The following is a 27,596-nucleotide window of genomic DNA, read 5'->3' on the forward strand; positions in this document are numbered from 1 at the left end:
TTAGGACTTGATGTGAAGTATTAAAGGGGACTGTTTTTAGAACAGTAGATTTAACTTGGCGAATTTTGATTTGTGGGAGGTATTAAAAATTGTACCACTGCACCATTGATCATAGATGATGAATGTTATGGTTGTCACGGTCCTGTACGTTTGGGGTGATCCTGGATATACGGGTTCGAATCCTGGTCGGTCATTTAGAGTTCTTGGTGATATGTGGGTTGTACGTCCCTGCAATCTTTGTCATTCATATATAGGTGTGTGTGTGTGTGTGTGTATTGCTGGATCTACATAATGCTCTAGTTTAGTGTGGAAAATCCATTGCACTCGTTTGCAGTGAGTGATAAACAAGTGAAATGAGCTGGAACCAGAGGTGGTGGAAGCATCTGCCAATTAGTTTCAAGAACAAGTGTGACAGATAAATGGATAAGTTAAGGGCTATAAATTCACCCGGTACGATGGTTGTGAGGCATGACTAGGGCTGGCTTTAATTCTGTAGTTACAAATCGGTAGGTAAGCATGTATCTTGCCTTTGCATCATTGAACTCGCCCCCATAAGGGATGAGGGTGCAGGAGCAGCCTAGAAAGGGATATAGGGATGGGCTATGTGCATAGTTTTAAAAGGTTTTAATGAATGATGGAAATTTATGAGTGGAATAAAAGTGTAGTGAAAAGTGGTGGTGAGGAACATGTTAGAATAGGCTATGAGGTGTGTGATAAGGAAATGTGTACAGAGCCATGCAGGGGCAAGAGTTCCTGAAGGAGAAATTGCACTTGTTACCCTTTGTAATTGAAATATTGCGTGTGTTAGTATTGTTGTGTGTTTACATGTGAATCTGAGATGGTTATCAAGTCTGCCTAGTTATTGTACAGAATGTTTTGCACGAGGTTTAGTTTGGGACAAAATGAGCTTACTTTGTACTTCTCATTAGTACTTTCTGATAAGCACTGGTTCACATGTTTTACTTTTCACTGGAATATGATTTGTAGATGGGTAGAGAGTAAGTCAGTAATGTTGCTCATATGGGTTAATTATATTTTGGTTCTTATAGCAATTGAATCGCATTTTGTTTTTAGATTTACAAGGCCACAGACAGGAGCAAGTGCATCTTCTCTGGCCAGCAGCACGAGTGCTTCTTCCTCTTCAACTGGCAACAGTTCCCCCACATCAAGGGCATCCTCAGCACGACCCATGTTTGAGGAAGAGCTAGATTGATGTTAGGAAGAAATCTTCATAATTACAGTTCTGTTTTCACATTACAGTAGCACTACAACTGCTTGCTCAACTCTGCTGGTGTTCACGTGTCTACACACGACTAGCAAGTCATAAGATATTTAAGAAATATTGGATATAAAATTCATAAGGTTATAAATGTGCTTATTTTAGAATCTTGTATTATGCAAAGTGGTTAAGATATAATCACAATTCAACTGTATAAATGCTAAACGATTAACCAAAAATCCCTGAGCAATATGCAGTTGGAATTAATTTTGAAACTTAAAAAAATAAAAAGGCACAATGTTTTCTCACATTGTAGTTTGTTTTTTTGTTTATCGTAATAACCAATTGTCTTGTGCTGCTGCAAAGCATGTAAATTGGGCATCATAACATTACCAAACCAATTTTGAACACAGCTAAATTATAATGGTCATTGAACATTAGTGTCATATCACTTTCCCATTTAGTGGCAACAATAAAACTTTGTGAAAGTGCTGCAGAATTAATTTATTTCGTATTTGCTGCATATGAAGTAAAGACTAATTTACAATACTATTATGAATAATAGTTTATTTTAATGGACTTGTGCCAGACGTAATAATTGGCATTGAAGTGATTATACTGTCAAAAGCACCCATATTAGACATCGTCAGTGACAATGTTTGGAAACTGTTCGAGGGCATAAGTTGTGAAAGATTTAAATAAATGTGTGTGAATATACAAGAACCAAAGTGAGTTTCTTTCATGAACATTTAGACTTGTTTATACAACATTTTTAATTTGGATTAATTGTGGTTATGAAACGTGCAGTAGATTTTATTTTTTCCCTCTGTCTTTAGGATTATTAATTCCGGTGTCGTCCATGGAACACGTTTTGTTTCATGTAAAATACCATACTGCATCATTGTTATGAATGGTTATTGTAAATAGTCCATGTAAATTGATATTCTTGAGTTTCGAGATTACATTTTGTACAAAAGTAATTTAGTTATCTAGCCTCTAATGCACTTTGGCTAGTTGTTTAATCACGTGGTTTACCGAGGGATTGTACCATATAATTCTTGTCAATAAATATTCCTGAAAGGTATTTTGTTTCTCAAGATCATTGAATTTATTAATTTTTATCATTACAATATTTTTATTAATTTATATTTTGCGTCTTGAATGATTCGACCCAAGTGACAAGTGTAACATTTTTTCAACAAGTGCTTGGTAAAACAAAAGCCAAGAGACTACTATTAGTCAATATTTTATAATCTGGACTAGAAGGGAATTAAACCCTTTCACAAATTTTACATTATTATGACTCATTATTCATTTATTTTTTGTGTGTATGTATATGTATGTATGTACTGTATATATATGTATGTATATGTATATACAGTGGTACCTCTACTTAGAAATTTAAAACATTCCTAGAGACAGGTCATAACGCGAAACAAATTTTCCCATAAGAAATAATGTAAATTGAATTAATACGTTCCACACCATCCAAAAATATTTACTTAAAAATACATTTTATACCGAATACCACTCTTTTTTGTACTAGCTACAATACAGTATGTATATCTTGCCTTTGAGGACTCTTGTTGGCGTATGGATGACAGTGAGGAGGAGAGGTGTTACTGTATGGAAAGGGGGGGGGGGAGTCCCCTTCTATTATAGTATCAGGAAGTGATTTCTCTGGGGTACTCTCTCCTATGTTTTGCAGGCATACCACTAGGACTTGGGTGTGGCTCACTTCTTGCTTGTCTTACTAAGAATCTGTCTAAAGACACTTTTTTTTCCCCTACATTTTAATACTTGTATGTAGTGAGACATCACATTGTCATTTAAAAGGTCAATGCAATGGCCTGCTTCAGCTTTATCAGGGTGAGTTTTTTCAATAAAACTTTGCAGTTCTTCCCATACTTCACACATTTTCTTAACGAGGAAGGGACATCCTTTCTTGCCTCTACTCACAATTATATTCTTAGATTGAACCCTACCACTGACTTTCTTGGGATCCATGATATGATATACTGTAAATACATTTATGTTCAAAAAATGAAAAAGCACAAAATCAATGACGTTCTTTACAAAGAATTCAAGCACGATCATCACTAAGCAGGTGGCTCTGGTAAGCTGAGGCGGGGTCGTCCGTGCCACCAGCAAACATGCGCTTGGTCGACCCATACTTGTATTAACAAAGTAGCTAGTCTAGGCAATGGTCGTAAGTCGAGGTTCCACTGCATATGAATGCATGCATGCATGCATATATATATACATAATTATATGTATACATGTATGTGTATATATATATAATTTATAAAGATCAATTTATTTGTTGAGCTGGGAATTTAAATAGTTTACATCGAGGAGTATGGACTAGTGAGGAGCAGATCACTGCAATAGTGTAAGCAGATAACCCCAAGTCAGGTGCAGAGGGGGATGTATTCTGCACTCAATGTTTGGGGTGACACAAATATCTCGGGTTATTTCAAGCTACATTCTGTTGCAGGATGTTCCAAGATCTGCTTGTGGCAGTGTAAGAGTTGTTGGCACCATTGTTTTTCAGGGTGAAAGTGATGTGAATACCTGATGATAATTTCACCCTTTGTTGATTTAATTTTGCTCATGTTGTGCTGAAAATGGAACCTGTTACTTAGAAACTGTTGATATTGTGGAACAGGTGCTGGACAATATGGCATTTGTATTGACAAAACAGCTGCTCAATAATTGACACTAGCTGGTAGCTAGCCTGTCACTTAATGTAAATTAGTTCAGTTATTCATATAAATGTTACATTGGGAAGTTTATATTAGGGGTGGGTTTTGATGAGTACATGGTGTTGAGTTGCCAACAAAAGTACTAAATGGAAATTATTTTCAGACATCTGAACTGGTATAGGCAGTGATGGGTTTGACTGAGGAGAGCAGACCAGAAGCCACTCAGTTACGTCTTACCTGTGTTCTTAACTTCAAATTCATCTTAGTGTGTCCTTGTGCAATTTTGGAAGTTAATAATTATAATTAGGAAATTGAAAATAATTTAGGCATTATCATACAATGGAGAGCTTGTTCATCAATTTTTTTTTGGTTAGATATGGAGAATTAATTTTCCAAAGGGATTAGGCCTTTAAGAGATTTTCATATTCCACACATGAATACCTTAAATGTTAAAAGCTTCTTTCTTGGCTTGGTACACTTGTTTCTTTTTATCAGGTAAGTGAATGTAAATTTTAAGTGACTAAAATTACATTTATAAAACATAGTATTTTCAAATTAAAACATTTGCAATTCATTTGTACTAGTCATTTTTAGGTCTGTTCTCTTTTACGTTTTTCTGTGAACGAATAACTACGTATTTCATTGTAGTTACATTTGTGAACGTCAAGAACCACGGAACATTAATATATCATTCAACAGTTATTGCAAATTAGGAATACTGTACAAATAAGACATATGTGAATATTAAACATCAGGAAAGTAATTATAGTTAACTTGAAAAGTTCTAACGTGCAGAAGAAATGAATGTCTGAATTTTGTCCCATGGATCTGCCGAGGCAGAGTCGAGCCCTTGGAGTCGTGGGCTTTCTTACCCCAATCCTCTCTCCTCCCCTTCCTGCTCAACCCGTTCTCGCACTTTCGTATAGTCAATATTGACTTATTAAATACGTGCATATGTGACATACTAAACATATTAGATTACCTTGAAAAGCTTCATAGAAAACACCGACCTTACCTAACCTTCTTAGTATGTTAAGATAAGCATCTTATTGCTTCGAAATTACAATTATTACTTAACCTATTATAGGTATAGGTTAAGTAATAATTGTAATTACAAAGCAATAAGATGCTTATCTTAACATAATAAGGTTAGGTAAGGTCGGTGTTTTCTATGAAGCTTTTCAAGGTAAACTAGTATGTTTAGTATGTCACATACACATATTTAATAAGTCAATATTGACTGTAAGAAAGTGTGAGAACGGGTTGTCCTGCTCGCTCACTCCGGTAATGTACATCATAATGCCTTCACTGTCTGATAAAGTGGACATTACTTAGTATAGGTACTACTGTCATTGTTTGGGTAGGTAGTGCTAAGTTCAGTTCCATGCCTCTGTACACTTTTTAATATCATATTCATGAAATATGCAATTTGAGCCCATTACTTGCCATGATAGTTTAGTGTAACAGTATTGGAAATAGAATTTTGATATGAAATCAATTGTTTTTTAAATGAAATATCTTGAACTGCATTTTCAACTTTGTGCATTTTATGGTATTTAGGCATGGTAGTTAATTTTGTTAGCTTCGGTACATATTGAATTTTATAATTTTGCTGATTTTTGTAATATACCATGCCATGGGGGCCCCAGGAGCTCCTTAAAGTTATACTCAAAGTATTATTGTTTATCACTTAATGAACTGTGAAGTTGCTGCTTTATGAATTAGACTTTGCATTTTTTTCAATATGCAGTACCTGTATATATGATATCAGCCTCAATTGATTTTTTTTTTTTTAACCACATTTTCTTCTAATGTAACATATCAACTCATTTTGTATGAACTGTTGGCATGCTGCATTATCAGCCGACTCCAGGAAATGGTTGACGTGGTAATGTTTGTGCCACGACCAACACCCTCTAGTTCATTTATATTCACATTGTGAAACTTACGTTTTAGGTTTTGTATTTAAATTTTTTTCATCTGTTCATCTGGAACTTATATTTTCCATTTATAGTCTTTATTGATATAGCCTGTCTAAAACTGTATCAGAAACAAGTCCATATTTATAAATATAGCATAAAAAATATTAAAATGAATTTTATTAACATTTATATACATTTCCACAAAAGTACAGTACAGTAACTAGAAGCATTACAATAAATGTTAAATTATGAATTGAAATTTAGGGTGCTTATGAGGCTAAAAACAGCCTCGGGCAAGAGTTCTACACGGTAGCCAGTTGGTCACAGTGGCGAGTGTAACATTAACATGCATAAGTGGGACGTGTCTAGACCCAAATTTGTATCCTGTTAGTGCTCTAGACTTCAATATGCTGTGTGGTATATAATTTCAAAGAAAAATATAAAGGGTATATTACATAATGTTTGCATGTACTGTATTTTACAGTTTTGGACAGTTTATGGAAGTTTTTGGACTATTTTTAGCATGAGATGGCATACTAAAAATGTAGAAATTCTTACATTGAAAATAGTTTTACATACTGTATACAAATTGGCAATTTTGATCATTTGTAAAACTGAAGTTTGTGAAGCAGTCTTTTTAAAGTTTCATGAAGGCCAGTTCAGTACACTTACTATACAAGAGCAATATGACAGAACTCGAGGGAGGGAGAGCTTGGTTTCGTACATGCTACTTGGCAAGTGAATTTTCTACCAACTTTCAACCCCTGTAGAAATTACTTGCTATATGTATGGAAAGTTTATTTCTAGCTTTATATCTGAGCATTGCTGCAGCAAAACTGCACTTGAATTATAGCATTCCCAGTAAATACCATTTGGTATGTGTAATTACCTAAGTGTAGTTAATGGATGAAAGCTATGCTTGTGGTGTCCAGTCTCCTCAGCATGTGTTGCAAGATAGACATTAGAAACTACAGTAATTTGTTAAAGGACAAAATGATTTTGGAAAGGTATGGATACAACCGTGTTGTACGATAGCAAAATGTTACAAATTCCATCAATGTTTTAGGTTTAATTTTAGAGTATTTAGAAGTTCAGGTTAGCAATTAGCTGAATGAAAAGCTTAAGTTTTGAATTTGTACTTGGATTGAATACTCGGACTAAGCAGAGGTGTTTTTTCGGCTGATGTTGCAGAGTACTGATTGATAGTGTTAATGTTTACAAGTTATACAATTACTTTAAATGAAGTTAATATTCATTAGTACAGTATTGCTGCTGTTGAGAGTAAACCATATTAACCAATGGTATTATTGATAGAGAAGACAGCAATGCTTGCTGCTGTTCTGAACAATGTGTAGTCACTGTTAGGAGCATTTTATGTACTACTGGTAGTCACTGTTGGAAGCATGTGTACTACTACTGGTAGTCACTGTTGGGAGCAGTTTAAGTTTTTCTTCCACAGATGTAGCCCACACATTTACAAATGCTAATCAGCATGTGTACATTGTCTTCTGTCATCCATGGGGGGATGGTTAAAGATCTGTTAGACACCATATAATGTGATTAGTTATTTGAGCACTCGACCACAGGTGGTGATAGTGCTCTAACAATGGTAACCAGTATACACACAATACATATATTTTGCATCTGTCCTGCATAATCAGGGTTTAATGTACAGTCTTACGTATAGTATAGATAGTTTATTGCGTACTTGACCACAGAATGTGATTGTGCATTTACAAAAGTGAAATGTAATTGACTACTTTTACACAAATATACATATGCACGTGTCTGAGTGGACAGCACTCTGGGGGTCGTAGTTCTAAGGGCCTGGGTTCTATGCCTGGTGGAATGAAATGAGCAGAGTTTGTCACCCTGATGCCCCTGTTCACCTAGCAGGTAAATAGGTACCTGGGAGTTAGACAGCTGCTACAGGCTGCTGCTCCCTTGGTGTGTGTGTGTACTCACCTATTTGTGCTTGCAGGCGTTGAGCTTTGGCTCTTTGGTCCCGCCTCTCGTGTGTGTGTGCGTGCGTAAGAGAAATATATGTAATAGACGACAAATATTGGTTAGAAAGGCAGGGTCCAAGAGCTAATACTGTAGCTCTATTCTGCAGATACACGTGGTATTCCGAGATACACAATTAGTTCCTTCAGAAGTTTCACTTTGTGAGGGGGGAGCTGGTGGGGGTCGCCTCAGCCACCCCCTCTTCTACCCCCCCCCCCTCTTCCCCCCTCTGGGCATTGTACAGTATGTACAAAATGGCTTCACTGTGGCAATATTAGCTTAATAGGAACATCGATTTCTTATATCTCAAACAATACTGGTGTTTTGGTGAAAAACCCCTGTTTGGAGAACAAAAAAATGAAATCATACCCCAAAATCATGGCATGGTACATTAGATTAAAAAAAACAACTTATGGAATATTCTAATAATCTTTAGAGACTTCTATATGTGTATTCTCTATAGTACATTCAAGAGGAATGTCAGCATAGCTTAGTTCAACATATCGGTGCAGTCTTGAGGGATATAAGAAAAGCATCTTCACCGTCGCTCAGTAAAGGAAAACTTTAGTGGTTCGGATGGCATGTACACAAGCTTGGTCACAAGGTCCATGTCCTCATACTTGTAGTCGACACTGAAGCGATGCATTACCTGGGGAACATCAGATCATATTTTGTCATTATTAATATAATCATGGAGGCTTTGTTCCCTCTGGTAACTCTTGCCTTGAGGGAATTGTCTCAGAATTTTCTTCGTGGCATTTAAACAGCCTTAAAATACTAATAATAAATTAAACATTTGCTACAGTTAACTATAGCAGGTTCGGCTATTACGTTAAGTCTTGTTTTCAGTGCTGGCTGCCTCACTATCAGCAACGTTGGAGGCTTTAGCTTGGAAAACACCTACGTGTGAAAAAAAAAATATAGGAGGAGCAGGAAAAGAAAGTAAATAGTGTTCACTGAAGGTGCAGTGTTGTTGAGCAGCACTCCACCACGAAAGGTGATTGAAGTGGTTTGGCAATGGTAGTTAAAATATTAATAAATTAGTTTTCCCTTTGTATGTGTGTTGCCATCATCTGTTCTCATCGCATTACCAAAAACTAAAAAATTACAAATTCACCCAAGATGTTAAATACTGCAATTTGAAATATAACCAAGCTTAGGATGTTGTATTCTAAAGGATACAAGCTAATTTGTCTAGCTAATCTGGTGTCTGGTTGAACGAGTTCACAGGTGGCACCCTGAAGATTGCATTCAAACCATTAAAGATTGGGAATCATCCAAAATTCAACATATTATATGCTTAATTAATTTGTTTTCATTGATACAGCTTTATGCAAAGATAATTAAAATGTATAAAAAACTTATCTGCCTTGCATTGGCCTGGTGAAAATTGAATTTCAATTGGAGGGGCAGACAATCTTTTTCTCCTGAACTATTTATCTGGATGTGTCCAGAATGCCAGTTATATCTGATATGTCAGTTATTCATATGAGGTTTGTCCAAATAAAATTAGTGATAGTGGTAGTTCAAATAAAAATGTGTGATAAGAGGATATAAGCCCATGACCAGTCGTTTTGATTTGTCATGAGGCATTGGAGCATTCATTTCCATGATTTCATTGTATATGCTGTATCTTCAGTGCGTGGAAAATAAACCTTATATTATAGGGAATCTATAGTAAAATTTAAATGCTAATGTATATTACTTTTGTATAGTATACTTACCCTGGCTAAGAAGATGTATAGCTCCTGTTCTGCTATGCGTCGCCCTATACACATTCTAGTTCCAGTTCCAAATGGAAGTGACGCATAAGGGTGGATGGGTCCCAGAGGCTTGTGGCGTAACCATCTTTCTGGGATAAACTCTTTGGCACGAGGGAAAAGTGACTCATCCCATCCCATCAACATATTTAGGCAGATTCCCATCCACTGCAGGGAAAAAAAATGTCTGAGAAAAATTACTCAAGAATGAAACATGAATGAGTAAAATTCATTGATATTCATTATGGAATGTTTGTGACATCTAATGTGTGTAATAATGTGCACTTGAAACCGACTTCCAGATAAATGAAAGATCAATTAGTCTACAGTGTACAGTGAGTACACTAAACTCTTGGCTTATGCAGTCTTGTAGGAACAGCCTAAAAAAGGCAAAACACCCCCAAAACAAGAGATCTGAAGCCAGAGCGCACTGATGACCAGGCACAAACATCAGTCAAGAACTGGCTGGTGACGGGCCGGTTTTTCCCCCGTTGCCCCAACGATGGGGAGGTGGAGCTATCTAGCAGGGAGGCTAGTTTGATGAAGTTTTGGTTGGTTGTTTTCTTACTGGGGAAGTTCTTTTGATATTTTCAAAGGGCTGGTTTTATTTTTCAACCTGTAGTAGTCTGCTTTGATTCGCCTAGATTCTGGGTGCTTCTTTGGACATTGGCAAGATGATAAGATGCCCGAAACGCTTCGAAACGCTTTGCCCGAAAATATTTATAAATAAATATTTATTTATAAATAAATATATTTTCGCCTGCCCGAAACGCTTTGCGTAATAGTGGCTTTAGGCATTGTATATACTAGCTCTATCTATAAATCCATCAACTTTTGTATCTTACCTTGTATGTATGTACCTTACCTGAATAAAAATTTATTTATTTTATTTATTTATTTTATTTATTTATTTATTTATGCATATACAAGAATGTACATAAGGAATGTGAGGATACAAATATGGTAATTACAGTCTTGTAAAGCCACTAGCACGCGCAGCGTTTCGGGCAGGTCCTTAATCTAAGAAAATTTTAAGGAGGTAAATACTTGCAAAAATTATAGACAAAAAATGATAACAGATTACATGAAATGAAAAAAAGATGAGAGAAAATTGTAGGTACAGTATAAACAGTATAGTATATACTATATATTTATAAACTTTACATGCAAAGTGTTCATGAGCCATTGCTCCTTGTGCTCTGCAGGGGGTCTGGCTTGTGGTCTCTGGTAGACAACAAGAATTCTTGAATGATAACTCCAAGTAGTAAGGCACTTAATCAGTAAGCTAGCTTGAAGGAAGTGACTGGGCTCCCCCCAGAAAGAACAGAGTGTGTGAAGCTTTCCAACTTTAGAATCTGTTTTAAATACATGGATGGTGAAATACTAAAAGTGTTCATGACCTTTGTGAGACCCAAATTGGAATATGGAGCAGTTGTATGGTGCCTATATCTCAAGAAGCACATCAATAAACTGGAAACAGTACAAAGGCATGCTACAAAATGGCTTCTGGAATTAAAAAGCAAGAGTAATGAAGAGAGGCTAGAGGCATTAAATATACCAACGCTAGAAGATAGAAGAAAAAGAAGCGATACGATCACCAATTACAAAATACTGTAATAACAGGAATTGACCAAATTGAGAGGAATTCCTGAAACCAGCAACTTCAAGAACAAGAGGTCACAGATTCAAGCTAAGGAAACAAAGGTGCCAAAAAAAAATTAGAATGTTTTCTTTTGCAAACAATGGTAGATGGTTGGAACAAGTCAAGTGAGAAAGTTGTGGAGGCCAAAACCATCAGTAGTTTCAAAGCGATATATGACAGAGTGCTTGGAAGATGGAGTATAGCTCTCATCATGTAACAACATTTAGTAATTACTCTCACAAACACACACAAGATAAATGCACAATGCAACACAACCAGAAGATTCAATAACACGACTCTACCATACTTGTCATAAGTGTGGTTGGGGCAACAACACTGCTGCACTTGACACAATACAATCACAACCATTTTTCTTACTGAAATCTGCCACACATGACAAGCCCAAAGTCCTATCAAAATGTTCAGCTGTGTGATCATGTGTTAATCAAGGCATCACAATGGTTTGCTTACAAATACTAGGTTAGATTTTATTTATAAATATTTTCAAAATGATTTACATGACCTTTAAATATTTAAGACAATACCTGTATTGTGAGTAACAAAAAGAAAAGTTTGCAGTGGAACAGTTTTAAAACCTACAAATCAAAACTGCATTTTTTATTTAAGGGTAATAAACTTACCCCCTTGGGAACAACATATCCACTGAGAACAGTATCTCTATTCAGTGTCCTGACAGTTCCAATTGTCAAAGGGAAAATTCTGAAAATAAAACAAAATGTAAATTAATGTTTTTTTTTATTCATTTTATCGTCTCACTTATGTAATATAGTTTTTTGAAAAAAAAAAAAAAAACAGCAGTGAATTTTAATTAAATGCCTCTGGTAGAGCCCTGGTGGCTCCAGAAGCTGTCTCACTGAGATGGCTTCCCACTACTAGATTACAGTAGTCAAACGAGTCCTGGTAGGCCTACTGGGGACCACAACCTGGTCGCCCCACCTCACAGAGGTATAAAGAGCTGGGGAAGGTATTAGCCACACAAATTCATTGAAGCCTTATAGACAACTGCAAGATTCAAAACAAATGAAGCACAGAATTCAGAGTTGAACTCAAAACCTATCGGCACATTAACATATACGACCCATACACAATACTGAACTATGAAAGCAAGAAAATGTTTGCCATGTTTAGAACAGATATGAACAAAAATAATCTATCTTGATACTAGCTTTAACAGAGTATTTTCTTACCCGAGATTGAGTTATTAAATAGAATACCATTACTATGGAAACAATGAAGTTATTGGCACTTCTTGAGAATGACTGAATTATTAAAATTCCTCTAGCACCATTTCAGTAAGAACAAACAAAATCTCAAAAATCTTTGTTCCCTAGTGAGAGGGGGTTTACACGAAATATAATGTGTTACTAGTAGATTCTTAAACAAATCCAGGTAGAATCAGTCAATTCTTGAGCTCTAAGCTTACATCTCTTTATGGAGTGGCTGCACATAAGCCTGAGCTATCTTAGCTTGAGGTCAATGACACATCTTATCCGAGATGGAGTAATTGATTAAATAATTTTAACAGTGTAATAACAAGGGTTATTAGTAATTCTCACCTAAGAGACTCCTTAACAACAGCTTTGAGGTAGGAGAGCTGGGCTAGGTGTGTAGAAGTGAGAGGACCCTGAAGGTCTCCAATAACACTATCTACTTCCTTTTGCAGTCGAACTTGTACCTCTGGGTTGCGTGCCAGCAAGTATAGTGTGAATCCAATAGTGTGAGAAGTCTGGTGTGGAATAGAGGTCAAAAGACATTTTAATGAATGATATACATAATTATTATATATTGTAAACTATTATTATACAAGTCTAAAAACAGAAGAATATACCGATTGTCATTACATTATAGCAGAATACAGTATAGTATAGTGTAGAACCATAACCAGCATACCATTAAAGTACTACATACAGTATAGAATCATGATTAGTGTACCATTATAGGATAGTACTATATATAGAATTATGATCAGTGTACTATTACAGTTCCCCAGTGGGCATTGATGGTTGAAAGCAACTGACATCACATAGTAAACAGTATGTAACAAAGGTCGCTTTCAACCAATGGTGCCCACTGGGTACAGTACTATATACAGAACCAAGAACAGTGTACCATTACAGTGCAGTACTATATACAGAATCTGTATATACCTGTGTGCTATTACAGTACTGTATTGTATTTACCCGAGGGGCCACTATCTCAAATGGCCTCGATGAGGACAGAAAGCTGCCAGTTTTTCAAAGGTCATTTGTCCTGATTTTATTGAGCTGGATTTTGAAATTCAGCAGTGTTTTGGCACTTACAGCTTTGGTGGGTAGGCAGTTCTATGGGTTTATAACCATATGGATGAAAAGCATCTCTTATTTTCTGTCCTACATTGTGGATTGTTGAACTTGGAATTGTTGCTCCTTGTTTGTGTTACATCTGACTTTTTAAAGAAGGTATGTGGATCAATGTCCTCCAAACTGTTCCGTATTTTAAAAGTTTCGATGCGATCAACCCTGTCATGTCTAGTTCGCAGTGTTGTTAACCCTGTGGCCCTTAGCTGTTCCTGATATGAGTCGACTTAGTTCTGGAATGATTTTTGTTGCCTAGTGATGACCTTTCTCCAAAGCAGCTATGGCATTCTGAAGATGTCTCCATGCTTGGATACAGTCATCCTGATGGTGGGCACACCAGAGGTTTATGTAACTGAATCACTATCTTCTTTTTCTTAAAGTCAAAGATTCGCTTGACTATTCCTAGGGTTTGGTTAGCTTTTTTTTTTTTACTGCAGCTCCCACTTGTTGTACATCCTTCTTTAAATAGTGAATTTTGACTTCAATGTCCTTTTCTTTCTTCATCAATGTTGTTTTGTTCGACAGATAGGCAATGTCATCTATTTGGTAGTTGTGATGTACACTGTTATGCTCCGACATGCAAGGTGTTGCATTTTTCGATATTAGAAAGCATTTGCCAGTCTTTCGATCATTTGTGGAGTTCATGTAGCTCTCTTTGTAAGGCATCAATATAATTTTGACCAATTTTCACTTCCCACTACCATAAATCTTAGTATCATCTGCAAATTTGACAATGGGGTTTTAATATTCTCTTCTATGCCATTAATGTACTGAATATGACAAAAAAAGTTGGCCTCAAAATGAACTCAAACGGTACCTCACTCATCACATTTCTCCAGTCAGATTCATTTCCATTTAGGACAACACTTTGCTTTTTTGTTTGAACCATTCTTTTATCCATTCGAATATTCTATAATTTATTCCATGTGCTTGTAATTTCCTTGCTAGTCTTTCATGTGGTACCTTATCAAAAGCTTTAGCAAAGTTTACTATATCAACTATTACAAGTTTTAACCATGTATAGTATTTAACCAGTTGATGATTTTAACTATCAACTGTAAGTCCTTAGTCTGAATAACTGGTAACCATTTCCAAAAATGGGATCAGGTTTGTAAGGCAGGATCTATTTTCAAGAAACCCATGTTGCTTCGATTTTACAAGATTATTCACTGTTAGATGGTGAAAGATTCTGTCCATGAGCCTGCAGATGTGTGATGTCACTAACACATCTGCACATAAATCAAATTTAAGGTCAGTAAATTGAAGTGTGCATATAATATCACTGAACATAAATAAAAAAATAAATTGGAAGGATTTAAAAAGAGAGATGATATTGTATTTAGTTTTACCTGTCTTTTATGTAAAATTCAGTAATTGATTTTGCCACAGGATTTATACAGTGTACCATAAACAACATTGACCAAAATCCAGTATTTACCTGAAGACCACCATCTCACTAGCGGCCTCGATGAGGACAGGAAGCCGATGGCTTGTTAAAGGCCCCTCCCCATTTGTCCTGATACATAATGTAAATTATGAGTGAGATAGGTCTCGCTATATCATCACAGTATATTACATTACATACCGTGTCAATGCCTGCAAAGAGCATATCAAGTATAAGGGTGACGACATCTTTACGGGAGAGACCAGGATTGAGAAGCAAGGTTTCCATCAGTGAGAGTTCTTTCGTGTCACTAGCTTCCTCTTTCATGAGTGCTGCTTCTGTTTCTTGGATGTTCCGATCTGCAAGTCTGTAAAGGTATCCTTCAGATCAATTAAGTAATTTCCATATATTTAATTATATAACATTGCAAGTAAAATGAGACTAAATTGTACAATAATTGTATGTTAATTATAAAGTATATTGTAAGGTATTAAAAGCTATGAATTATATCACTTTGGAGGCATGTACTGTACTGTATTTATTTTGTTATTATTCAAATTATAACACCAATTGACTATCCCTAAGAGGAATTAGCTTTAATGAGATTAACTTTCCAAGCTTTCCACAGTGATGCTAGACGAGTCTAATATAATTTTACTTGACTATATTGTAAGAGAGAGACCCTTGTGTAGGGAGAAATAGCAGTGCTATTGAGAGAGACCCTTGTGGAGGGAGAAATAGCAGTGCTATTGAGAGAGACCCTTGTGGAGGGAGAAATAGCAGTGTTAAATGTGGAAAAACAGTCTGGAACTCTGACCCCATTCACATGCATCATCTCAACAGGAAAATGCAATCTCCCCCCAAAAAAAATGTAAACAAAAGGGATAAAATGGTTAAAAAAAAGCAGATTCAATGCAAGAAAATATAGATAAACAACAGTGTTAAATGTAGAAAAACAGCCTGGAACATTATAAGACATATAAATAAAGTATTGGGAAATGTGTAAGACATGTATAGGGAGGGACATTATTGGAACCAGGCAGGCAGGGACATGTGGCAGCCCCTATCAGTCACTTGGGAGAGGGAGGCAATGAGAACCACAACAGGGTTGTGGACGGTCTCCAACAAATGCGATAAGTGTCGTATTATAGATGTTTATAGCGGTGCTTCCCCCTTTTCTTTATGAGTTAGAGTTAGGAATTTGTGGAAATAAGGATTTTTGGAACCGTGTGTGTAGGGAGATTGGTGTGTTGTTAATTCAGTTGTATGTGCTCAACTGTGTCACATGGGGGGATTATCCACATTTATTTTGTATATTCATTTGTAAACCCAGGCCCTTTGTAGTGACCTATGAGGAGTGGAATAGAGTAATGACCTTAAGTCCCAGGTTGTAGAGGGAGAAGGAACTTTCCCCCCCCCCCGTCCTTTTTGTCTGTATCAATCCTGTGGTGGCTCCAAGTACACCCCCCCCCCCCCTCCTTGTTCTAAGAAGTGTGAGGAAATCTAGTATTTGTTAAATATAAACCTTTTTGTAAAATTGTACTCCCAAGGTGTATTTCTTGTCCCATGTAGTTAGAACTGGTGATTATAACTGTATAGACCCCTGCACTTCCATTATTTATGAGAAAGTAAGAGCAGGTGTTGTTAGCGATATTTTAGGGTACGGCTTTCAATCTCGTACCTTACAACATTTGTCTAGGTTGTTAAACTAATTTAATCTTATTTAGAGTAAAATGTGTTCATATTTATGTTAACAGATACCAGGGTTATCAAATGGGTGACAAAATACTTATGTATGGTTCTGACTGGATAGTTGAATCTTAGGCTGCAGACAAATATAATTCTGCAGTTTTATTATTACCAAGAAAAAAGTATTCATCACCATATATGTACATGTATTTAAAAGCAAGTCAAACTCCATAGGCTGCTTGCACAATGTTCTTTATGTGATCCTCAGGTGACAGTGACAGTTTTCTATCTAGAACAACTCCTATAGATCTCTTTCTGCATCAGAATTTTTTAAAGCTTTTTCACATACAGTAATTTGAAGGATGTGTGTGGACTATTATCTCCTATTCCACATAGTCATATTGTGAAATAGTCAAGCAAACCTTTGACTTCCAGGAAGAAAAGGTTAATGATTGTTACAGTATTCAACTGTATAAATCTTTGGTGTGCCCCAGCTTGGATTATTATTTCCAAGCACAAAGACCTCATCTTCAAAAACACAACTGCTCTGGAGAAAATTCAATACCATGTGACAAAAATAATTCCAGAACTAGAGTAAGTCGTCTTTCATACCAGGAATGGTTGAGGGCCACAGGACTAATAACACAAGCAAGGAGCAATGGTTTCAAGCTCAAGCCAGAATGTAGGATAGAAAACAGGATATGCTTTTTCAACTATAGCAGTTATAAGCCCATGGAACTGCTTGCTCACAGAATTCATAAATGTCAAAACACTGCAAATCCAGCTCAATAAAATCATCAGGGCAAATGGGGGAAGGGGCAAGACCTTTGACAAGCCACCACCTTCCTGTCCTCGCTGATGCCAGTAGAGAGAGAGTAGCCCTTGGGTAAATTTGGCTAATTTAGGTAAATTAATGAAACTAATTATTTTATACAATACAATACTGTACTTTGAAAATTTTTGACTGCTAATCTTTTAGCAGATTAGAGGCATCAATAAAAGCTCCCTGTGGTATAGTGGACAGTGCTCTTGGCCACTCACCTTACAAACTAGAACGACTCGGGTTAGAGTCCTGGGCAGGGAGGGACAATAATATTCTGGGGAAAACAAGAAGAATAAGGCTTAGGATAAGCTGATGACAGAAGAGCTCTTAACCTGGAAAGTCATAAGACTACTACTTTTGTACCTTTCAGTATAAAGAGAAGAATAAAATTATCACATCAATGACCCTGCATCATACAGTACAGTACAGGTACAACATTACATACTGGTAGTTTCTTCGATTATGAAACTGCGGAGGATAATGCCAACACTTATCCATTATAAAGAACTAAAATCAAAATACAGTATCAAGAAAGTTCATCAAGAAAGTCAGTACAGTAAGAGTGTACAGTAATAGTTTTTGTTTATCTATATGTGTTAATAGCAAATAGCAGTTGCCTTCAAGAGTAGTTACATGAACTGGATACATAAGAAACCTTACTTAAATCATTACAGTTTTCCTAATATTTTCCAAACTCACTCTAGGAATTCTTGGTGATTTTTTCTCAGCTTCCTGAAGGAGGATGTTGGGAAAATCTTCCAGTATGGAAGATTCATCTCAGTGTCATTCAGAAGATCAAAGATATTATTGACGATAGTGATAAGCTTCATAGGCTCTGAATCCGGCAGAATGTTAGAATCCAGACAACCTAGTCGACGATTTAATGCCACAAGGCCCACAGCTGAAAGGATAATATAAATCTTAGAAAAAATTGAAAATTGTATATTTATAGCAGCTCCCTCATTTTCTGATACAAGAATGGCATCATTTATATACAACTAAAATATACTACAGTTCAGTACTGTATTCTTCACAGTTAACACTAATAATTATTATTGCATTATGACTGTAAATTGAAAACTAAGTTGGATTTAACTTTTGTATTGTGTATAATATACAAGTAAATTATAGATTAAACTATTAAGAATATGTTGAAAATAATTTAAAAATGTAATTAACTGTACATCATGGCTAAAGATTACCACAGATTACTGTACTACAATTATTTTTATTATTATTACGTACTGTAATGGTAATGTCTTCTCACAGACATAACAACATACAGTATAGGATAAAAACCCACACTTGTGTATATGTGAAATGTATGTAAGGAATTTACACCAAGTCTTTCACTCATGAAAATGAGTTTTGCACAAATGAAAAGGAAATGTGTGAAAAATTAAACAAAATGTTCCAAAGTGTGTTTGTACAAAATGAAATCTTCAGAGAACCAGACACAATAAGAATTCCAGAGAACAACAGAGCATATTGAGGTGTCTAGAGATGAAGTTAAAAAAATGCTCAAGGCGCCAAGTATGAACAAGGCAATTGGCCCACATGGAGTTTCACCATGGGGTCTGATAGAATGTGTACCCGAGCTCAGCATTCCACTTCAACTGATGTTTCCAACCCGTTCTTGCAAATTTAATAAGTCAATATTGACTTATTAAATATGTGCATAGGTGACATACTTAACATAATAGATACCCTTAAAAAGATTCATAGAAAACACCGACCTTACCTAACCTTGTTAGTATCTTAAGATAAGCATCTTTAAGATAAGCATTAAGATTTGCAGTCTCCGTGGTGTAGTGGTAAGACACTCGCCTGGCGTTCCGCGAGCGCTATGTCATGGGTTCGTATCCTGGCCGGGGAGGATTTACTGGGCGCAATTCCTTAACTGTAGCCTCTGTTTAACGCAACAGTAAAATGTGTACAGTACTTGGATGAAAAAACGATTCTTCGCGGCGGGGATCGTATTCCAGGGACCATAGGATTAAGGACTTGCCCGAAACGCTACGCGTACTAGTGGCTGTACAAGAATGTAACAACTCTTGTATATATCTCAAAAAAAAAAAAAAAAAAAAAAAAAAAAAAAAAAAAAAATCTTATTGCTTTGTAATTACAATTATTACCTAACCTATAATAGGTATAGGTTAAGTAATAATTGTAATTACGAAGCAATAAGATGCTTATCTTAAGATACTAACAAGGTTAGGTAAGGTCGGTGTTTTCTATGAATCTTTTTAAGGGTATCTATTATGTTTAGTATATCACCTATGCACGTAGTTAATAAGTCAATATTGACTTTACGAATTTGCGAGAACGGGTGATTTTTCAGGCCTCCCTGTGTATAGGAGTCCTAGCATATATGTGGAAAAAGGCTAACATAGTTCCACTCTACAAAAGTGGCAACAGGGAAGACCCCCTCAATTATAGACCTGTATCATTGACAAGTGTAATAGTAAAAATATTGGAACAAATAATTAAAACTAAATGGGTACAACATTTACTTACATTCAAGAGCCCACTTGTAGAGTTCAAACTGAAAGTTGGTTGGCATCTCTCCAAACTCTTCCTGCAAGGCTGCAATTCTTTGGGGTTAAATAAAAGAATGATTATTATACTGTACATTTTAAGTTTTTCTGGGGGGAACCCCTACGGCTCCCGAAGCTATCCAGGCTGATAAGAATACCTGTATCCCTAACTTTGGCATCAGTCAATGTGGGTGAAGTTCTAGGCCTACCGGGGACCATGAGCCAGAACCTTCCCCCTCCCCGGAAGCAAACTCTGCGCAGCTCCCCCCCTTCCTCCTCCCAGGGAGGGGGGAGCTGCGCAGACATGCGGGGTAGCCGTGTGATGTCGTGCTCATTTGCTCGTTTTCAATTGGGGAGTTCTGTTCACTCGTTTGTCTATTTCGTTGTTTTAACCAGAATAGGGATTTGTTTTGGGGCACTTATCTGTCTGGGTGCTTGTCCTGGTCGATGGCAGATATAGAATGCTCAAAAATCACATGTGCATTTCTATAGGTCATTGCTCCTTGTGCTTATCTGAGGGGGGCAAGGTTCTGGCTCGTGGTCCCTGGTAGGCCTTTAACTCCACCCACATTGACTGATGACAAAGTTAGGGATATTCTTATCAGCCAAGATAGCTCCGGGGAGCCTCTGTGACTCGCCCAGAAAATGGCATTTCATTACATTCAACACTGATTTTACACTCCAAGACCAATAGGGGCAGTAAAATAAATTTTTGGTTGAACTATATCTAGTATATTCTATAGAACTATGCTATGATACTGTATTTGCATGACAACTTAATCTTGGGCATAACAAAAATGCCTTATTAGTGTGGCCTAATTTCAAATATAACATCTTTTCAGAGCATCTATAATGCCTCTAACCTTTTCCAGTACCAACCACAGGATGGGTATGGGGTGCATAATAGAATAGAATTGATTAACTAAACCAAGCATCTGTAGAGCAAGAGCTGATGTCTTGCATTTCATCAATGATTTGCCAATTGTTTCTAACATTCTTGAACCTATACTATTTGCCGACGATACTATCATCATCTATTCTGACCCCAACCCCCACACACTAAATAATATTGTCAACAATAAATTTAAAAAAGTCCACTCATGGATGTCAACCCACAAACTTATACTAAACATAGGAATGATCTACTACATTTTATTTGGTAGCAAATCATCAAATCAGATTCGACTTCAGATAGACAATGTTGACATTACCAATAAAAATGAAGGGAAGTTCCTTGACCTATACATAGACAAGAGACTGAACTTCCGCACCCACATACAACACATAGCCAAAAAAGTGTCTCAAAAATGGTTGGTATACTTTCTAAAATCAGATACTAGTATTATGTTCCCCCAATCTGCTCTCCTCTCATTATATTATGCACTAATCTATCCCTATCTTGCATATGGTATCTGTGCATGGGGTTCAACCTGCAAATTACCTCAAGCCTATCATCACTTAAAAATAAATTAATTATTATTATTATTACTGTATTATTATTATTATTATTAACTCCTGGTTATCTATTTACTACTGGGTGAACATAGGCATTATGTAAAAGAAAATGTACCAGACCATTTCTGTCCTAGCTGAGGATCAAACCTGGATCCTCAATTGTGAGTCAAGAATGTAGGTTGCAGCGTGTGATTGCTAGTGGTGTATATACCCAAACACACATACACACACAATATGATAATTCATGTACAGTATAAGCTGACCTGTCCATAAACTCGACAGCAACTTCATCCATCTTCGTAAGATAGGAAGTGACATTCTTGGGCTTCATCATAGGTGTCTGGACTCTACTGCGCACACGCCACCACTCTTCACCATTCCTTCATAAAGTAACAAATTTAAAGTTGTGTGTTTTCACCATTAATGTAGAAACTAAATGAATATATAACAACTAAACCAAACTGAACCTCAAATGCTTGTGAGAGACCTTCAACAGAACCCACAGACATCACATGAGAAATAAATATCTACTGGTATTTGATATTCCATGAGTAATTACACCAAAGCAGAAATGCCATGGAAATTGTCAAATGATCTCCCATGAGCAATAAAATGCTTTACTTCCTTTAATCAATTAAAAAAAGATAAAAAGAAGTACAATAACTGACAATGTAGTTGTTTATATATCCACTACTCAAAGTAGCATAAATCGTACATAGTTCATCCTAATTAAGCCCATTGGTTTTGCTTTCATTATTAGCAATAAATACATTAAATGTACTGAACAAATCCACAAGGGCTGTGATCACAATCACAGCCCTTGTGGATTTGTTCATTTGATGCATCACACTATTGTGATTTCTGTGTGTATTAAATATATTATTATAATATTTACTACTGAAGTTAAATAAGAAATATGATGTAGTCTATACGCTTTTGCATTAAGTATTACTCTAGAAGGCAATATATTTGCTAAATTTCTTAAAATATACTTACATTTACATGAATGTACCCAAGAGCCAAACACACTAATGCCTCAACGAGGGCAGGAAGCTGACGGCTTTTCAAAGGTCCCCCCTACCATTTGCACTGATGATTTTTTTTTGCAGCTTGATTTTTAAATTTCAACAGTTTTAGCTTTCACAACTTCAGCGGGTAGGTGGTTCATAACCACCTACCATGGTAGGTGGTTTATAACCCTGTGGCTGAAAAACATCTCCTGTTTTGAGTTTTACATTGTGGCTTGTTGAGCTTGAAATTGGTACTCCTTGTTTGTCTTACAACTGACCTTTTGAAGAAATTGTCTGGATCAACATCCTCTAAATTGTTCAGTATTTTAAGTCTCGACGAAACCAGCCCTGTCCTGGCTGGTTTGCCCTGAGGCCCTCACCGTTCCCGGTACGAGAGCTGACCGTTTTGGAATGATTTTTGTTTCCTGGTGTTGCACCTTCTCCAGAGCAGCTAGGTCCATCTGAAGATGAGGTCTACATTCTCGGATACAATAATCTAAGTGGGGGCACAGAGATTTATAAAGTTGAATCACTACTTTCTTTTCATTGAACCCAAAGGTTCGCTTTATTATTTTTTGGGTTTGATTATCTTTTTTACTGCTGCTCCTACTAAATGTTTTGCAACTTTAAGTGAATGGTTGATTTTGACTTCAAAGTCCTTTTCTTCGTTAATCTGCTGCAAGGTAATGTTATTAATTTGGTTATTTATGTATGAAAACCTGCCTCTCATGGTATTAAATATTACTGCTAGATTGTACCGAGTAAAGAACACACATTAGTAGATATGTGTAGATATATCTATACAGTAGATATTAATCTTAATATCTACTATGCACTATAATCAAATTTGTAATTTTATAAATTATTATTTGTATTGTTATATTAATAAACAAGTCACAAACACAACTATTTGCTATTTCTGCAGTGTACTTTTTGATAGGTGAAATAGCTATGATGGTGTGGGATAAGAACTTACAATAAAATAATGTCCTGGAAGAAGATACATACTCAACAAGTATACCACTCTTCTTCTCAAAGTAGTTGTCTATCGTCTCATCTCGAATTTTCTTAATGGACTCAAAACCTATCCTCACTGGGTTGTTTATAGTTGAACGCATCACAATTTCACAGTCAGCGGGGTTTGTTAGTCCCACCAAATCATCTATCCCTGGTTGTTGTAGTTTGAGTATCGGTCCATACTGCTTTACCATATCAATCCAAACTTTGTGGAGGGCTCTACTGTCAAAGGCTGAGGAAACATTAAAACAATTGCGACATGAGAGGAAAATTTATATTATTTAATATTGTGTTACACTATTTTAATAATTTATTTGAAGCCTTTATTCTTGTGCATCTGATGAGTTTACATTATACAGTGGAGGCCTACTAGTCATATAACATGATTGATAGGCCTAAAGAAAGCAAAATTACAGAAGAGTCTTGCTTGAAGTGTACTTTTTGATAGGTGAAATAGCTATGATGGTGTGGGATAAGAACTTAAAATAAAATACCTCAGTGGATTAGAAATATTAATGCAATGGACAAAATACAATCTTTGACTAATTGCTATGGACACCTAATCCAATAGCAAAGGATATCTCTTCATAATCCCTTATTCTCCTATCCCCATATGGATAATATTTGTGTTGTAAGTTGGCCAGTCAGTTGGTCCCATTAATCATAGATTTTCATTGTAGAAGAATAAAAAAAATAATAAAACAACACAATAAGATACAGTATAAAATATTTGTAAGAATTATTGAACAAATGCTAACAATCATTAATTATAGGAAATTGCCTCCCAGAATCTGGTCCACCCAATGGGCAGCTGCATGGATCACATTTGCAATGCTGATCTTAACTATATAAACAATCATTAACTGGACTGAAGCACATGCTTTATGAAGTTCATAGTACATGCTCGTCCAAGCCATCCAAGTCTTGGATCGTCAACCCATCCAACAGTGTCAACCCATGACACTCGATGTCATTTTGTCCAGGATGAGGGGTGTGGGGGAAAAGGGTAGGGAGAGGAAGAAGGATTGGAGAGAAGATAGAGAGAGGAGAGGGGGGGGGTAGGGGGGGGGTGGTAGGGGGAAGATGAGTGACGTAGAGAGAGAGGGGAGAGAAGAGGGGGCAATAGGGGGTGTGGGGGTAAGAGAGACTACCCCGGGCACTGCTGGGTACCTCTTCTAGTACATAAACGCACGTAGCCAACCTTCATGGGGTACCGATCCGTGTAAAAGTTGTTGTGTATACTACTGGGGACAATTCATTACAATGATTATTTGAGGTGACAAAAATATTTATAAATATGAAAACAGATTGACTAAACTTACATTTGTTCAGCATCATGCCTGGTAATGTGCCGATAATAGGGTACACTCTGGGTCCTGGGATCTCGTGGGCTGGTCGACCTGTTACTGCCCCACTTCTTTCTTGTGCTGCTTCATCCAAATGTGGCTGAACTGCCGTAGATGAACGGTATCTAAGAAGCAACAGGGAGTTGCCAAGCCTGCCACACCTGGCTGTGTGTGCATGGAACATCTCGGCCAATACCCCAAGATTCATGCTGGGTCTCTGTTGAGTGCACAGTTAATGAATATAGAGGTACATGACATGCACAGAATACAATTTAAAAACAGTTACTTGGTTTACCTTTTAAGTGACACTTTCATGTTCTCAAACTTTAAATTGTGTACCTTTAAGATTTTGTTGTACAATATCCCCACAATGTAGCTCCTTATACCTGCCCTGGGTCCGTCTAATTACCACAAGCTATACAAGCTTCAGAAAGCTTCCTGGCAATACGTTAGTAATGAATAAATATGATATGTTAGGTTAGGCTGACCTAAACTAACCTAACCTAACCTAACTTAACCAAACCAAACCTAACTAAACCTAACCTAACTTAACCTAACCGACGCTTGGATCGTCGACTTTATTTGGCGTCACCAGCTCAGATTCAGATTCTTTATTTTCGTCTAATTTCTTAATAAAAATATACTTATTCAGATTAAAATTATGTTTTCTCGTGTTGTACATTCAGCACCAACATTATAATGAGCAAATATATCATATTTATTCATTACTAATATAAGCTTTCTGAAGCTTTCTGAAGCTTGTGTAGCTTGTGGTAATTAGACGGACCGCCTGTACATTGTAATTTAAGGATACAAATCTTATAATCTTCCAACAATTTGGAGGAGCTTCATTCAGTCAATTTCTTCCAAAGGTCAGAGATGTAACACAAATAAGGAGCAACGATTACAAGCTCAACAAGCCACAATGTAGGACTGAAAACACGAGATGCTTTTTAACCTACAGGGTTATTAAGGGTCTCAGTAGTACAGTAGGGTTCGTTCTCGACGCACACTTGAGCATTCCAAATCCTGGGCGAGACAGAAATATTGGGCACATTTCCTTTTACCTAATGTCTCTGTTCACCTAGCAGTGAGTAGGTACTCAGGAGTTAGTCAGCTTATTGTTGGGCTGCATCCTGGGCTAGGTCAGCAATTTGGCCTTTAGGAGGGTGGGGTTAGTTAGTTTAGTTCATTTATTATGCACCCCATACCCATCTTGTGGGCGGTAAGGGATTTCGATAGAAGCCAAAACGTTCATGAATACACTCTGGCTTCCTGTTCCCCGACACAATTAATTATTATAAATTATTATAAACCTATGGAACCGCTTACCCGCCGAAGCCGTAAATGTCAAAACTCTTACATTTTTAAAGTTAAACTGGAAAAATGAGGAGATCCTCGACAAGCCGCCGACTTCCTGTCCTCGTCGAGGCCACAAATGTTAAGTGGCCGTCAGGTAAATCAGGTAATACCTTTCCCCGGTTTGCCTAAGTTCAATATTACCAAATTCTACTTTCTAATTGCCCAATGCGTCAATACCTGTTTATGTACGATGGTCCACGTACATTGTTACTACGAGGGATCTCAACAGGAGGATGGACAGTTACAGCCCCGCTCCTGTGGCAGGTAAGTTCACTATGGGCTCACCATAGCCCGTGTTACTTGCCCCGCTCCTGTGCCAGGTAAGTCCACTACGGGCTCATCATAGCCCGTGCTACTTGCCCCGCTCCTGTGCCAGGTAAGTCCACTACGGGCTCACCATAGCCCGTGCTACTTGCCCCGCTCCTGTGCCAGGTAAGTCCACTACGGGCTCACCATAGCCCGTGCTACTTGCCCCGCTCCTGTGCCAGGTAAGTTCACTACGGGCTCACCATGGCCCGTGCTACTTGCTCCTCTCCTGTGCCAGGTAAGTCCACTACGAAGTCACCATAGCCCGTGCTACTTGCCCCGCTCCTGTGCCAGGTAAGTCCACTACGGGATCACCATAGCCCGTGCTACTTGCAACTTTTTGTTCCCAGTAGCTGAATCTAAAACAACAACGGAGGATGAGCTTATATGATCACTACATACAAAATAGTAAACAAAACTATTGTCGACAAAACTGACAGAGGAAGTCTTGAAACCTGCAACTTCAAAAACAATTAGAAGTCATAGATTCAAGTTATGGAAACAAAGGTAGCACAAAAAGTAGAAAGTTCTTTTCGCAAAGAGATTGATAGACGGTTGGGGCAAGTTCAGTGAGAAGGCGGTTGATGTCAAACCCGTCAAGAGCTCCAGTTGATTGACAGTTGAGAGGCGAGACCAAAGAGCCAAAGCTCAACCCCCGCAAGTACAACTAGACAAGTACGGTGTGATGTGACAGTACTGGGACACCACAAGCTTAGGTTTCTTGGTATAATAATTAGTTAAGTAATTACATGTACACAACATTGGGACATCGACCAAGAACAATACCGGGTAGTTTAAAAACTTTATAGTTACAGAGAATTTAAAAAGTTGTATTTAGAGTTGACGAGAGTAGGGAGAGGGACGGAGCAGAAACAGTGATCGAGGGATAGAAGTAAAGGAAGAGAAGGGAGGAATAGAAGAGGGAGAGAAGAATAAAGAATTAAAAAACGGAGAGCAGTATAAATTTGATAATTGTGTCGGGCCCTGCAGACACAAATAGTAAATACACACGTACGTAAAGGGGCCTGACGGCAGAGTGGATAGCAGTCGAGATTAGT

General features: G+C 37.1%; 2 protein-coding genes across 7 annotated transcripts in view; one reads left to right on the forward strand and one right to left on the reverse strand.

Moving 5' to 3' along the window:
* LOC123755404 (E3 ubiquitin-protein ligase RNF126) overlaps nucleotides 1-6,016 on the forward strand; it is a 24,141-nt gene extending 18,125 nt beyond the window's left edge. For 2 of the 3 annotated variants that reach the window (XM_045738038.2, XM_045738028.2), the window contains exon 6: nucleotides 1,075-2,303. Coding sequence is in view for 1 of the 3 variants with exons in the window: in XM_045738028.2 (XP_045593984.2) it covers nucleotides 1,075-1,213 (139 nt within the window). In the remaining 2 variants the exon portion in view is untranslated. Of the gene's footprint in view, nucleotides 1-1,074; nucleotides 2,304-4,087 lie in introns of those variants that run through there. The other variant, XM_069305512.1, reaches the window with a different exon arrangement.
* LOC123755413 (probable cytochrome P450 49a1) overlaps nucleotides 6,006-27,596 on the reverse strand; it is a 25,603-nt gene continuing 4,012 nt past the window's right edge. For 3 of the 4 annotated variants that reach the window (XM_069305509.1, XM_069305511.1, XM_045738052.2), the window contains exons 2-11: nucleotides 24,847-25,087; nucleotides 23,516-23,756; nucleotides 21,761-21,877; nucleotides 20,023-20,099; nucleotides 18,205-18,406; nucleotides 15,195-15,360; nucleotides 12,830-12,999; nucleotides 11,894-11,972; nucleotides 9,575-9,778; nucleotides 6,006-8,499 (exon numbers count right to left, since the gene is read on the reverse strand). In XM_069305509.1, coding sequence (XP_069161610.1) covers nucleotides 8,389-8,499; nucleotides 9,575-9,778; nucleotides 11,894-11,972; nucleotides 12,830-12,999; nucleotides 15,195-15,360; nucleotides 18,205-18,406; nucleotides 20,023-20,099; nucleotides 21,761-21,877; nucleotides 23,516-23,756; nucleotides 24,847-25,087 — 1,608 coding nt within the window. In that variant the 3' untranslated portion in view covers nucleotides 6,006-8,388. Of the gene's footprint in view, nucleotides 8,500-9,574; nucleotides 9,779-11,893; nucleotides 11,973-12,829; nucleotides 13,000-15,194; nucleotides 15,361-18,204; nucleotides 18,407-20,022; nucleotides 20,100-21,760; nucleotides 21,878-23,515; nucleotides 23,757-24,846; nucleotides 25,088-26,409; nucleotides 26,601-27,596 lie in introns of those variants that run through there. The other variant, XM_069305510.1, reaches the window with a different exon arrangement.

The sequence above is a fragment of the Procambarus clarkii genome, chromosome 55, assembly GCF_040958095.1.
Source record: "Procambarus clarkii isolate CNS0578487 chromosome 55, FALCON_Pclarkii_2.0, whole genome shotgun sequence".
Lineage (NCBI taxonomy): Eukaryota > Metazoa > Arthropoda > Malacostraca > Decapoda > Cambaridae > Procambarus > Procambarus clarkii.